Source organism: Spinacia oleracea, chromosome 3 (assembly GCF_020520425.1).
Source record: "Spinacia oleracea cultivar Varoflay chromosome 3, BTI_SOV_V1, whole genome shotgun sequence".
Classification (NCBI taxonomy): Eukaryota; Viridiplantae; Streptophyta; class Magnoliopsida; order Caryophyllales; family Amaranthaceae; genus Spinacia; species Spinacia oleracea.
The window spans coordinates 99427233-99440707 of NC_079489.1; the positions used below are offsets into that span (position 1 = coordinate 99427233).

Below are 13475 nucleotides of genomic sequence, written 5' to 3' on the forward strand. Positions count from 1 at the left end.
CTCCTAGGAGAAGAAAGAATGTGGCTTCCCGTCCCCGCGTTCCACGCGAGGATTTTGAAGATGACTCCTCTAGCTCCTCAGACGAGGAGTTTGCAAAAAAATCTTCCTCCTATGGTCCGGGGGAAGGAAGACGTCAATCTGTTCCCGTCGGATATCTTTCCCAGCATGAAATGGCTGCGGTACCTGAGGGAGCAGGGTCGCGACTTTGAGCGTTTTCTGCTCTTGCCTCCAGGTTTTAGCCTTAGGAGCCCCCGACCTCATGACTCCGTGGACCAACTCTCCCAAGGGGAGGTAGCCGTTTATACTGCTGCCTTTAGGTTGGGCCTTAGATTTCCATTGCACCCTTTTGTGATGGACGTTTTAGAGGGGTATGACATTGGCCTGGCTCAATTGACGCCCAACTCCTGGGCAAATGTCTTTGGTTTTGTTGCCAAGTGTGCTTTGAGCGGCGTCACCCCTTCCTTTTCTTCTTTCCTTCGTCTCGTAATTATTGCCCCTTCTTCTCGTTCTCCCCAGGGATGGTTCACCCTTTACAGCCGTCGGGGATATAAGACGGTAGTGGGTAAGATCTCTAGTTGGGTTTGGTGGAGGAAGAAGTGGTCTGTTGTCCGAATGGAAGACCTCTCTCTTTCCAGACGTCTTTCTCGTTGGAACCGTCGGCCCCGTTATTTGTCTAGAGCTGACGCCTACCCTCGCCTCTCGTCCAGGGAGTGGGGACTAGTGAAGCCCTTGTTCCAGGCTGAGATGTATCGGCTGTCGTCAAAAAGCCATGCCTGGGTGCCTAATGCTTGGCTTCCCCATGTCGGCCAGTTCACCAATATAGTCTTTCTTTCGGTTGTTGGTCTTTGTTCTTTTTTGAGCAGAGGTAGTTCCCCAGTAGATTTTCAGACATTTTTCTTCCATTGTTTTTTTTTTTTTTTACTAACCCTTGGCTTTGTAGGTTCTGCCATGGATCGCTTATCTCTTGAAGACAAGGGTGTAGTGGAAGTACCCGCTTGGCTGTCCGAAGTATATACCGAGGACATTCTCAAGGCTGTGGAGGCCAAGAAGAAGGATTCCTCCAAGAAGTCTAGTGAGGGTGCCTCTGGCGACTTCGCCAAGGTAATATATATATATATATACTTTATATTATTATTTTTTTTGTCATGATTTGGTCGCTGATTTCTTTTTCTTTTAGGAACCCACCTTGCCGGCTACTAAGAAGCGTCCGGCATCTTCGACGGAGGCTCCTAAGCCCAAACAACCCTTCTTTAAGAAGATGGGTCCGGCCGACGCTGTTACCAAGCCGTCGGTACCAAAACCGTCCGCTCCCCCAGCTGAGGGGGAGGTTCCTCCTATCCAGACGCCCATTCCTCCTCCTGAGCAAAAGGAGATTCCATCCCAGGTGGACACTGAAATGGATGGCTCTGCCGGAGCAGCAACTGACGAGGCAGCAGTCGATCAGACTGCAGCGGCTGACGCCCCCGCCTTGTCCAGAGAGGACAAGGGTAAAGGCAAGGAGACTGAGGCTCCTTCTACTGATAATGCCTCTACTCCTCCTGCAGCTTCGCCAATTGGTTAGCGTCTCTGTACTTTAACTTTGTGATAATCAGGTTGGGATTTGCACGATATTTATTAATCTTGGTGTTTGGTTCAGTTCAGATGTTCAAGCGGATGCGTCGGGCCGAGGTGGCGAGCATCCCTCTGAAGGAAATAATGCCCTTGGTCCAAGTATGCATTCTGTGTTAAGTCTAATAAATGCGGTTCAGTATTAATTAACAAGTTAATAATTCAGTGAGATCAAGTGAGCTGAATGCCTAGCTAGAGGCCGCTTCAGTTCAAGTGGAATTAATGATATTAATCCACAGCTTACTCTTGACTGAACCCGTAGGGTCACACAAATAGTACGTAAACGGATCAAGTATTTAATGGCATTAAATACTCCATCTATGAATATTCGGAACCGACGGATCTTGGTTTCAGTGGGAGCTAAGATCGTCACAGGCAAGAAATGAATACTCCGGAAACGATGATATTGCCGGAAACGGAAATATGGATCGTATCGGAAATATGAATATTATCCAAGTCGTAGATGTTGCCGGAAACGGAAACATGGTACGTATCGGAAAATATTATTGGAAATGGAAATATTACCAGAATCGGAAATATTGCCGGAAACGGAAATATTGTCAGAATCGGAAATATTACCGGAATCGGAAAATAATTCCGGAAACGGAAATATTAAATATTTGTTCGAAACGGAAATTAATTCCGGAATCGGAAATATTAAATATTGTTCGTATCGGAAATAAATTCCGGAACTGGAAATTTAATCGGAAGCATATCGTACGAATTAGCATCGGACGAGGCCTGCCGGACGAAGGCCCAGCACGAAGCCGGGCCATCGCCCAGCAAGCACGCGCGCGCCACAAGCCCAGCCAAGGCAGCGCCCAGGCCTACCACAAGGCAGGCCCAGCGCGCGCCAAGGCCACCGTTGCGTGGGCCGCGCTGCGTGGGCTGCTGCTCGCACGCGCATGGGCAGCCCTTGTGGCTGCCGTGTGTGTGTGAGTTTGTGCTCATGCGTGATTCCTAAATCTACAAGAGTCAGTGTATGATTAAATTTCTATTCCTAATTGGATAAATTAATTAAATAGAATTCATGTAGGATTCTAATTTCAATTAATTCGTATCCTACTAGGATTACGATTCCTTTTCCATAACTCTATAAATAAAGGCCTAGGGGTCATAATTTATACACAAGTTTCAAAGTATTCAAAAGTGAGTTTTTGAGAGAAAATTAAAACACACATCTTGCTCATAAAGTGCCGAAATTTTCTAGTACCTTAAGGGCGATTCTAGTTGGTCAATCTTAAGGCGGATCCGGACGTGCTGTGGACTATCTACGGAGGGACGACACTTGGAGTCCTAAAGACTTGTTCTTGTTCGGTTCGGGCGCAGCTAGGGAGGGCACGCAACAAAGAGTATGCATCTAAATTATGCTATATGGTTATGTGTAAATAATATGTTGTCCTGGGTTAATGGTTGTTTCCGCATGATCTATGTAATGTCATATGTATCATAACCTAACAGTGGTATCACGAGCCCCTTATTATTTTCATAATCTAAATTGCATGAACATGGTTAAATATTACAAATTTGCAAGAATTAAAAGGGGTGATTAATTTTCGTAATTGTTAATTAATTGCAAATTGCGTTTATTTAATTATACGTACGCAGTTTTTCGGCAGTTTCTTCGTTACTCATCCGAATTGAGTGATTTTTGTGTCAATTCCGCATGTAAAAGGCATTCTAAAATTTTGATAAAAATAGTATTTTTCTGCCGAACCCAGAATTCTCAAATTCGAAGCCTAACTATGACTTTTCGAAGGTTTTAGTTTTTCGAATGCAAAATTTCGTAAATTTAAGATGTTAAATTAAATATTTGCGATTCTTGTTGATAAATCTTGAATTTGTGATTGACCTACTGCATATGTTTAACAAGTTTGAATGCCTAGTCTTGTTAATTATGCAATCTAATTTGTAATTATGATTAATTTGTTGAAAATTAGAATAATTTAGAATTAATTTGATTTTCATAATTAATTGTAATTTAATTAGAAACCTATGATTAAAAACCACCATAAAAATTGTAAATTTACGATAAATTTTAAATTTTTATGACCTAGACTTGAATCCAGAACAATCGGAAATCAATTGGATAATAAATTTTCGATTTTTCGCCCTAAAATTATGAAATTAATAATATTTATTAATTTGTCATTAATTTTAAATATAAATTTTAAATTTTTATGCGATTCGTTCATATAACTTGCACGCACGAAGCAATGGACGCTTCGTGTTACCCTTAAGGGGTGTTGTATAATGCGGGCATGCGACGACGAGCAAGGGAGCTCGTCGCCCGTGCGGCACGAATGCAATGAGCAAGGGCGTAGTGCACGAGCACAAGGCAGCAGCCCTGCCTTGTGTCGTGTGCCACGAGCAATGAACGAATGGGCATGGGCGAAGGGCGAGCCAAGGCAGTCGCGTGTGGGCAGCAAGCGAGCTGCGCCACAGCGCGCGCTGCCTCGCACAAGAGCGCGCAGCCTCGCGCGCAGCGAGCGCAAGCTCGCGTGCCACGAGCGCTGCGCCCAGCATCACTCGCGCGCACAGCGCGCGATGTCGCCCGCCCAGCGAGCGATGTCGCGCGCCCAGCGAGCAATGGCTCGCGCGCCAGCGAGCGATGGCTCGCGCCAGCGAGCGATGGCGCGCGCCCAGCGAGCGATGTCGCGCGCGCGCACTGCGAGCGATAGCTCGCGTGCGATGAGCGCTGGCGCGCGCAGCGAGCACAATGTGTGCGGAGGCTTGCGATAGGGAAGCAGCAGCTATGCGACGAGCGCATGGGCTGCGCGCACATGGCCAGCAATGGCTGTGTGCGTACGGTCCATGGGCGTGCAACGCGTAGGGTGTTTGCGTTACGATTAGATCGTTTTGAATGTTTAATTTGAAAATTTCAGTTCACGTAATTTTAATTAATTTTAAAATTAATAATTTGAATTATTTTCTTGGATTTTAATTTTGAATATTATAATTATAATAAATGTTATTTATTCTAATTATTTTACTAAAATTAAAATCATGAATTAATTTAAATACGACTGAAATTAAATTAAATTTTTGGATTCAATTATAAATTGATATGAGCTTTAAATTTTAATTAAATTTGTATGTTTCCGGTTGGACTAGAAATACATTTTTATGTTTAAAATTGGTAAAGCATATGAATTTATTGGTTTAAGTGGGAGCGCTTTTTAGTCATAAACTCTTGATTAGGTCTACAAATCCTTAAGGTTAAAACAACTTGATTAGAATTAATAAGGACTGAATAATTGGTAGATTATTGGTGCCCTTGATTAATTGCTGCAAATGTTTACGTGATGCATAATGTGTTTTACTAACCAGCTATGTGGGCCATTCATGATAATGAATGGGTGAATGGTATATATTGTATATGTACTGTTTTGCAGGTTATGAAGTGACTAGTATGGCCCAAATAGGATAGAAAATATGGTCTGCGTACCATTAATTTGAATGTAATTGGTCTAAAGTACCAAAGTTATTTTTCAATTCAAATATGGTCTGCGAACCATCAAATAGTTGTAATTAGTTATAGCTTATCCTATTTGAAGAAAATGGTGCCTCCCACGGAGATTTTCAAGACGGACTTTGAAGTCAAAGCTTCAAGATGAAGTCGGGCCATACTAGATCACAAATATCTTATGCATGTTTTAAGTTATTTATTGCATTAAATATGTCTTAAAATGCATGAGATCAAAAGCTTGATTATGTTGCATGATTAAGGATTTTAGTTCACTTAAAATCTAACCAACATAGTAAGAGCCTTAAGTTCCAAACTTAAAAATTGAGTTAAAAGGTGCCATGCCAAAATATACACTTGCTTGGATATCCTTTACATCAATCTAGTAATAGTTTTCGCTCAGCGAGGTGTTACTTATTGGTCCTAAAGGGGCAAGGTACACAAATAATTGTGAGTACATGTTAGTTTTGGTGAAACTCAACGATATAAGTAAGGAGTCCTTTTATGTCGTGGCAAATTCGATAGGTTTACCTAATAAGTTCTTAGACGTACCTATCAACCAAGAATAGTTTCTAGACTATTAGCAAAAGGCTTTTGCTTACCTAAGATGTTCTAGGATTAAGTCGACAAACTGTGCTTAGTTCTTCAATGATTTTAGGATCTTGGAATCATTTTATTCACACCTGCCGGAACACATAACTTGAATAAAATGCTTAATAAACATTGAATTATGCATGTATGCTAGAATTTAAGTTTATTAAGAGAAACTGTGAATGGTTATTTATTTGTTTATTCTTTTCAATTGTAGTTTTAATATGGCAAACAACAATCAAAACATCATCATGGGTTCTGAGCTTATGGTCAAGCTGAACCTGACAAATTTTCTTGAATGGGAAGCTAAGCTAGTTGAAATAGTCAAACTCAATGGACTTGAGTATGTACTATCACATCCCATGCCAAGCTACTATGCCAGAGACATGACCCCTGAGAGATTTTACGCCTGGGATGCGGATCTCAAAAAGGTTATGAGTCTCATGCTGAACAATATCCCTGATGATTGGACTAGAAGGTTTGTAGCCTATGAACCTTTTACGCTCATCAAGAATCTGAGGGATATCTGTCGTGGAAGTACGGAGGACAGGGACCTGAACGTCCATGAGTTGATTGAATCAATGTCTGGGCTAAAGGTTAGTTCTCCCAACAGGTGTTATAGGATGGAGGTCCAAGAAACACATGTTCAGCTCCTTCGCACTAAACAGAGGGTAGGCGTCCCACTGAGGTTCCATGTGGATCTTATGTGTTCATATTTTGATCGCCTAAGTCTACTAGGAACACCAATAAGCGAAAGGATGGCAGTCTCTGTCTTGCTCAATTCACTACACAGTGGGTTTGGTCGCTTCAAGCAACAATACCTAAGTGAACCAAGAGAAGAAACAGTTGCAGAATTTATTCACCTTGTCAGAAAGGCTGAAATAGTACTGGACTGTGAAGCCAAAGATTTACTCAAGGCTAGAAAGAGACCATTCAAGAAAGGTGGAAAGTCCAAGGGCAATGCTAAATCAAAGCAGGACAAGTCCACATCAAGCTGTCTTTATTGTGATGGAATAGGCCATTACAAAAGAGAATGTCCAAAGCTAAAGGAAGATCAGAAGAACGGAACAGTCGTTCCATCTTCAGGTATTTTCGTTATAGACTGTATACTTGCTAATACAACTTCTTGGGTATTAGATACAGGTTGTGGCTCACACTTATGTTCCAATCCACAGGGACTAAGAAGAAGTAGAAAGTTAAGCAAGGGTGAAGTCGACCTACGAGTGGGAAATGGAGCACGGATTGCTGCATTAGATGTAGGAACCTACTATTTGTCGTTGCCCTCCGGGCTAGTTTTGGAACTGGAAGAATGTTTCCATGTTCCAAGTCTTACTAAAAACATCATTTCAGTTTCTTGCTTAGATGCTAAGGGATTTTCCTTTATAATAAAAGACAATAGTTGTTCGTTTTATTTTAAAGAGATGTTTTATGGATCTGCTAGATTAGTCAATGGACTTTATTTATTAGATCACGACAAACAAGTATATAACATAAATACCAAAAAGGCCAAAAAGGATGATTCAGATCTCACCTATCTGTGGCATTGTCGATTAGGCCATATAAACTTGAAACGCTTAGAAAGACTTCAAAGAGAAGGAATTCTAGAACCATTTGACTTAGAGGATTATGGTAAATGCGAATCATGTTTACTTGGCAAAATGACAAAGCAACCTTTCTCTAAAGTTGGAGAAAGAGCAAATGAACTATTGGGTTTAATCCATACAGATGTATGTGGACCAATGAGTACAAATGCTAGAGGTGGTTTCAGCTACTTTATCACTTTCACTGATGACTTCAGTAGGTATGGTTATGTCTACCTAATGAAGCATAAGTCTGAATCCTTTGACAAATTCAAGGAATTTCAGAGTGAAGTAGAGAATCAATTAGGCAAGAAGATTAAGGCACTGCGGTCTGATAGAGGCGGTGAATATCTGAGCTATGAATTTGATGACCATCTGAAAGAATGTGGAATTCTATCAGAATTGACTCCTCCTGGAACACCACAATGGAACGGTGTGTCAGAACGGAGGAACAGAACCTTGCTAGACATGGTCAGGTCAATGATGGGTCAGGCCGAACTTCCATTAGAATTTTGGGGACATGCACTAAATACAGCTGCACTCACTATAAATAGAGCTCCGTCTAAAGCTGTCGAAAAGACTCCATACGAATTATGGTTTGGAAAGCCTCCAAATGTGTCTTTTCTTAAGATTTGGGGATGTGAAGTATACGTCAAACGATTAATTTCAGACAAACTTCATCCAAAATCTGACAAATGTATCCTTGTGGGCTATCCAAAGGAAACAAAGGGGTATTACTTCTACAATACATCTGAGAACAAAGTGTTTGTTGCTCTAGATGGTGTCTTTTTGGAGAAGGATCACATTTCCAAAATGACAAGTGGGAGAAAAGTAGACCTCGAAGAAATTCGAGTCGAACAACAAACTCTAGAGAATGCTCAAGATGACATTCAGGATGAAACTCAGAGATCTTTAGAAGAATCTGGTGAGAATCATGGTCAATCTAGAAATGTTACCCCGCGTAGATCGCAAAGATATAGATCTCAACCGGAAAGGTACTTAGGTATTTTGACGAACGAGAGCTATGACGTTCTATTACTTGAAAGTGATGAACCTGCGACTTACAAGCAAGCTATGACGAGCCCTAGCTCCAAGCAGTGGCAAGAAGCCATGCAATCTGAATTAGACTCCATGTCTGAAAACCAAGTATGGGATTTGGTCGATTTGCCAGATGGCTACCAAGCCATTGGAAGCAAATGGGTTTTCAAACTGAAAAAGGACAAGGATGGGAAACTTGAAGTTTTCAAAGCTAGATTGGTTGCAAAAGGTTACAGGCAAGTCCACGGTGTGGATTACGATGAAACCTTTTCACCAGTTGCAATGCTAAAGTCTATTCGAATAATGTTAGCAATCGCTGCATATTACGATTACGAAATATGGCAGATGGATGTCAAAACTGCTTTCTTAAACGGCGTTTTAACAGAAACTGTGTTTATGACACAGCCTGAAGGTTTTGAGGATCCAAAGAATGCTAAAAAGGTATGCAAGCTAAAGAAATCAATCTACGGATTGAAGCAGGCATCCAGGAGCTGGAATATACGTTTTGATGAAGCAGTCAGTGACTTTGGTTTCATCAAGAACGCGGACGAATCTTGTGTATACAAGAAGGTCAGTGGGAGCAAAATTGCTTTCCTAGTATTATATGTCGACGACATATTGCTTATCGGAAATGACATTCCTATGTTGAACTCTGTCAAGATTTGGCTTGGGAAATGTTTTTCGATGAAGGATCTAGGAGAAGCACAGTACATATTGGGCATCAAGATTTACAGAGATAGATCTAAAAAGATGATTGGACTTAGTCAAAGCACTTATATCAATAAGGTGCTTGATAGGTTCAAGATGGCGGACTCCAAGCGAGGCTACCTACCCATGTCTCATGGAATGACTCTAAGCAAGACTCAATGCCCAAAAACACTTGATGAGCGTAGACGAATGAATGGGATTCCATATGCATCATTGATTGGTTCAATAATGTATGCTATGATATGTACACGCCCGGATGTTGCGTACGCACTCAGTGCTACGAGCAGATACCAGTCAGACCCAGGAGAGGCGCATTGGACTGCTGCCAAGAATATTCTGAAGTACCTGAAAAGGCACAAAGATGACTTCCTGGTCTATGGTGGAGATGATGAATTAATTGTTAAAGGCTATACGGACGCAAGTTTCCAAACCGACAAAGATGATTTCAGATCACAGTCTGGGTTTGTCTTCTGCCTCAACGGAGGAGCAGTAAGCTGGAAAAGTGCTAAGCAAAGCACCATTGCGGATTCTACAACTGAAGCGGAGTACATTGCTGCACATGAAGCAGCAAAGGAAGCTATATGGCTAAGGAAGTTCATAGGAGAACTTGGTGTAGTCCCCTCCATTAAAGGACCAATAGCCCTGTATTGTGATAATAACGGAGCTATTGCACAGGCAAAAGAGCCTAGACACCACCAGAGAGTCAAGCATGTACTTCGTAGATTTCACCTTCTACGAGAGTTCGTTGAAAGAAAAGAAGTCGAGATAAGCAAAATTGGAACTGATGACAACATATCAGATCCATTAACTAAACCTCTGCCGCAAGCGAAGCACAACTCGCACACTGCAGCTATGGGAATCAAGCATATTGGAGAATGGCTTTGATGTCTCTGTTTAATGTTTTAAAGTTTTAGAGTTTAAATCTTTGTAAAACATTATTGGTTAATCATTCACAATAAATGAAAGGAATTCATTTTTCCATTTAATTTGTGGTTTATTAAATGATGAGTCCCTTCAACTTGACGATATATTCAAGATAGACTGTCAGGACCAGTCCTGTGACTAAGAAATGTCTATCAAGTGAACTTGAATGTCAAAGGTTGAAAATGGTCCCTAATCGGAGTTTTCTATAAAATTGGACGCATAGAAAACGTTAGACGATTAGAATGCAAGATGACTAGTAGTTCTGTTTCTTGAACTATGTGGACATGGCAATGTCATAATCATTTGCATAGATACTTACTTTGGGAAGACTAGTATCGGACAAGACCTATGAAACTTTACTGTAAGAGATGAAAGTCTGTCATAAGTAAATTTCATTAAATTATTAGACACTAAATCCTCAATACCTGAGTGATTTGAGATTACTTGTTTGAGAACTGGTTGCTTTGACGTTGACCAACCGTCGCACCGTAAAAGGAGGCTATAAAGGCAACGCTCAGGTAATCACCTATCAAACGAAGTCTAATCTCAAGATCGCAAGATTGGGATTGTCCTCCCATAAATCGGGATGAGATGCTTAAAAGTTGTACAAGGCCACTCGGAGAGCTAGAAACTGTGAAATGCATGGCCGTGCTCGGATGAATCATAGGCTATGATTATCTGTTTATTTGATCAGTTGAACTCTGAAACCGAGGAACACCTCTGGACATAATAAGGATGACAACTCTTACCTTATGTTCAAGAGCAAGCATCGAGCGACAAAGGAATTAGGAAATGCACACTTGTCCCTAAGGACAAGTGGGAGACTGAAGGAAATAATGCCCTTGGTCCAAGTATGCATTCTGTGTTAAGTCTAATAAATGCGGTTCAGTATTAATTAACAAGTTAATAATTCAGTGAGATCAAGTGAGCTGAATGCCTAGCTAGAGGCCGCTTCAGTTCAAGTGGAATTAATGATATTAATCCACAGCTTACTCTTGACTGAACCCGTAGGGTCACACAAATAGTACGTAAACGGATCAAGTATTTAATGGCATTAAATACTCCATCTATGAATATTCGGAACCGACGGATCTTGGTTTCAGTGGGAGCTAAGATCGTCACAGGCAAGAAATGAATACTCCGGAAACGATGATATTGCCGGAAACGGAAATATGGATCGTATCGGAAATATGAATATTATCCAAGTCGTAGATGTTGCCGGAAACGGAAACATGGTACGTATCGGAAAATATTATTGGAAATGGAAATATTACCAGAATCGGAAATATTGCCGGAAACGGAAATATTGTCAGAATCGGAAATATTACCGGAATCGGAAAATAATTCCGGAAACGGAAATATTAAATATTTGTTCGAAACGGAAATTAATTCCGGAATCGGAAATATTAAATATTGTTCGTATCGGAAATAAATTCCGGAACTGGAAATTTAATCGGAAGCATATCGTACGAATTAGCATCGGACGAGGCCTGCCGGACGAAGGCCCAGCACGAAGCCGGGCCATCGCCCAGCAAGCACGCGCGCGCCACAAGCCCAGCCAAGGCAGCGCCCAGGCCTACCACAAGGCAGGCCCAGCGCGCGCCAAGGCCACCGTTGCGTGGGCCGCGCTGCGTGGGCTGCTGCTCGCACGCGCATGGGCAGCCCTTGTGGCTGCCGTGTGTGTGTGAGTTTGTGCTCATGCGTGATTCCTAAATCTACAAGAGTCAGTGTAAGATTAAATTTCTATTCCTAATTGGATAAATTAATTAAATAGAATTCATGTAGGATTCTAATTTCAATTAATTCGTATCCTACTAGGATTACGATTCCTTTTCCATAACTCTATAAATAAAGGCCTAGGGGTCATAATTTATACACAAGTTTCAAAGTATTCAAAAGTGAGTTTTTGAGAGAAAATTAAAACACACATCTTGCTCATAAAGTGCCGAAATTTTCTAGTACCTTAAGGGCGATTCTAGTTGGTCAATCTTAAGGCGGATCCGGACGTGCTGTGGACTATCTACGGAGGGACGACACTTGGAGTCCTAAAGACTTGTTCTTGTTCGGTTCGGGCGCAGCTAGGGAGGGCACGCAACAAAGAGTATGCATCTAAATTATGCTATATGGTTATGTGTAAATAATATGTTGTCCTGGGTTAATGGTTGTTTCCGCATGATCTATGTAATGTCATATGTATCATAACCTAACACCCTCCTTCTGCCGGTTTTAGCTCAGAGGCGAAGGATAAAATCCTTGCCGATGTGTATGCGGCCATCCCTGAGGAATACGTGAGGTCAATCCCCGGGATTGACTTGGGATTCTTTGGGTCCATTCAGTCTCTCGTCCTTGATGTGAGACACTTACCCCTGGATTCCTGTGGTTATGATTATGTGTACACTATTTTTTAATTCTATATTGTTTTTGGCAGCTTTTCATTCGCTGTGCCGAGAGTAGGAACTACCGCTTTGATATGTACAAAGAGATGCTCAAGCACAAGGACCAGATCGAGAATCATGAGCAATACGCTGAGAAGACGGCCAGGTTGATCAACTTGGACGCGGATAAGAAGATTGCCCTGAAGACGGAAAAGCTGAAGAAGGCCGAGGAGGACGCTGAGAAATATGAAAAGAAGCTGCGAGAACATGAGGGGCGGCTTGTCGAGCTGAGAAAGGAGTACTCTTCCGTTTTAGAACGGGTGACTGACTTCTCGTCCAAGGTGAATGTTCTGGAAGGTCAGCTCAAGGCCATGCAGGGGAAGATCGAGGCCGTGCGCAAGGAGGCTGCAAGCTCTTTTAAGTTGGGCGAGGATTCCATCTTGGAGAGTGCCCAAAAGGCGTGGGATCAGTCTATGGACGGAAAGGATTTTTCCTGGTTCAAACGCCGTATCTCCCACCAGATAGCTGTTTCGACGGCTAGGCGCTTGGGCTTAGATCCTCCCGAGTTTGTTAGTGACGGGGAGGAAGACGTCGAAGAAGACGAGGTGAACTCCCCTGAAGGCCAGGACGTCCAGGACGGGAGTTCCATTGCCCCTCTTCCTTGAGCAGGTTTTCTTGTAATTGGTTTAGATGACGCCGTGGGCGTTTGTAAAACTTTGGTGCCTTCGGGCATTTATTTGATTTGGTTTGTTTGCGCTTTGGGCGCTATGTATAAACAGTCTGTGCCGTTGTGCACTGTATTTTAATTCTATCAGTACGGTACTGATTTCTTAAAAAAAAAATTCTTTTGGGTCCAATTGTTGGACATAAACCTCAGTGTTTTAGGTGATCAGCCTAATTTGAGGCGCTAATCTAGGCCACTTCTCAGGCCGTCAAACGATTAGTCTTTTTAGACGGCATCCCAGGAGGAGGTCTTATGTTTGAATGTTTCGCGAGTCTATTTTGAGGTACTAATCTAGGCCACTTCTCAGGCCGTCAAACGATTAGTCTTTTTAGACGGCATCCCAGGAGGAGGTCTTATGTTTGAATGTTTCGCGAGTCTATTTTGAGGTGCTAATCTAGGCCACTTCTCAGGCCGTCAAACGATTAGTCTTTTTAGACGCCATCCAAGGAGGAGGTCTTAGG

General features: G+C 42.1%; 1 protein-coding gene across 1 annotated transcript; it reads left to right on the forward strand.

Moving 5' to 3' along the window:
- Positions 1-948: 948 nt before the first annotated feature.
- Positions 949-12955, forward strand: LOC130469912 (uncharacterized). The gene is made up of 4 exons (XM_056839438.1): positions 949-1101; positions 1178-1556; positions 12151-12266; positions 12344-12955. The coding sequence occupies exons 1-4, from the start codon at positions 949-951 to the stop codon at positions 12953-12955; spliced, it is 1260 nt and encodes a 419-aa protein (XP_056695416.1).
- The last annotated feature ends 520 nt before the right edge of the window (positions 12956-13475 follow it).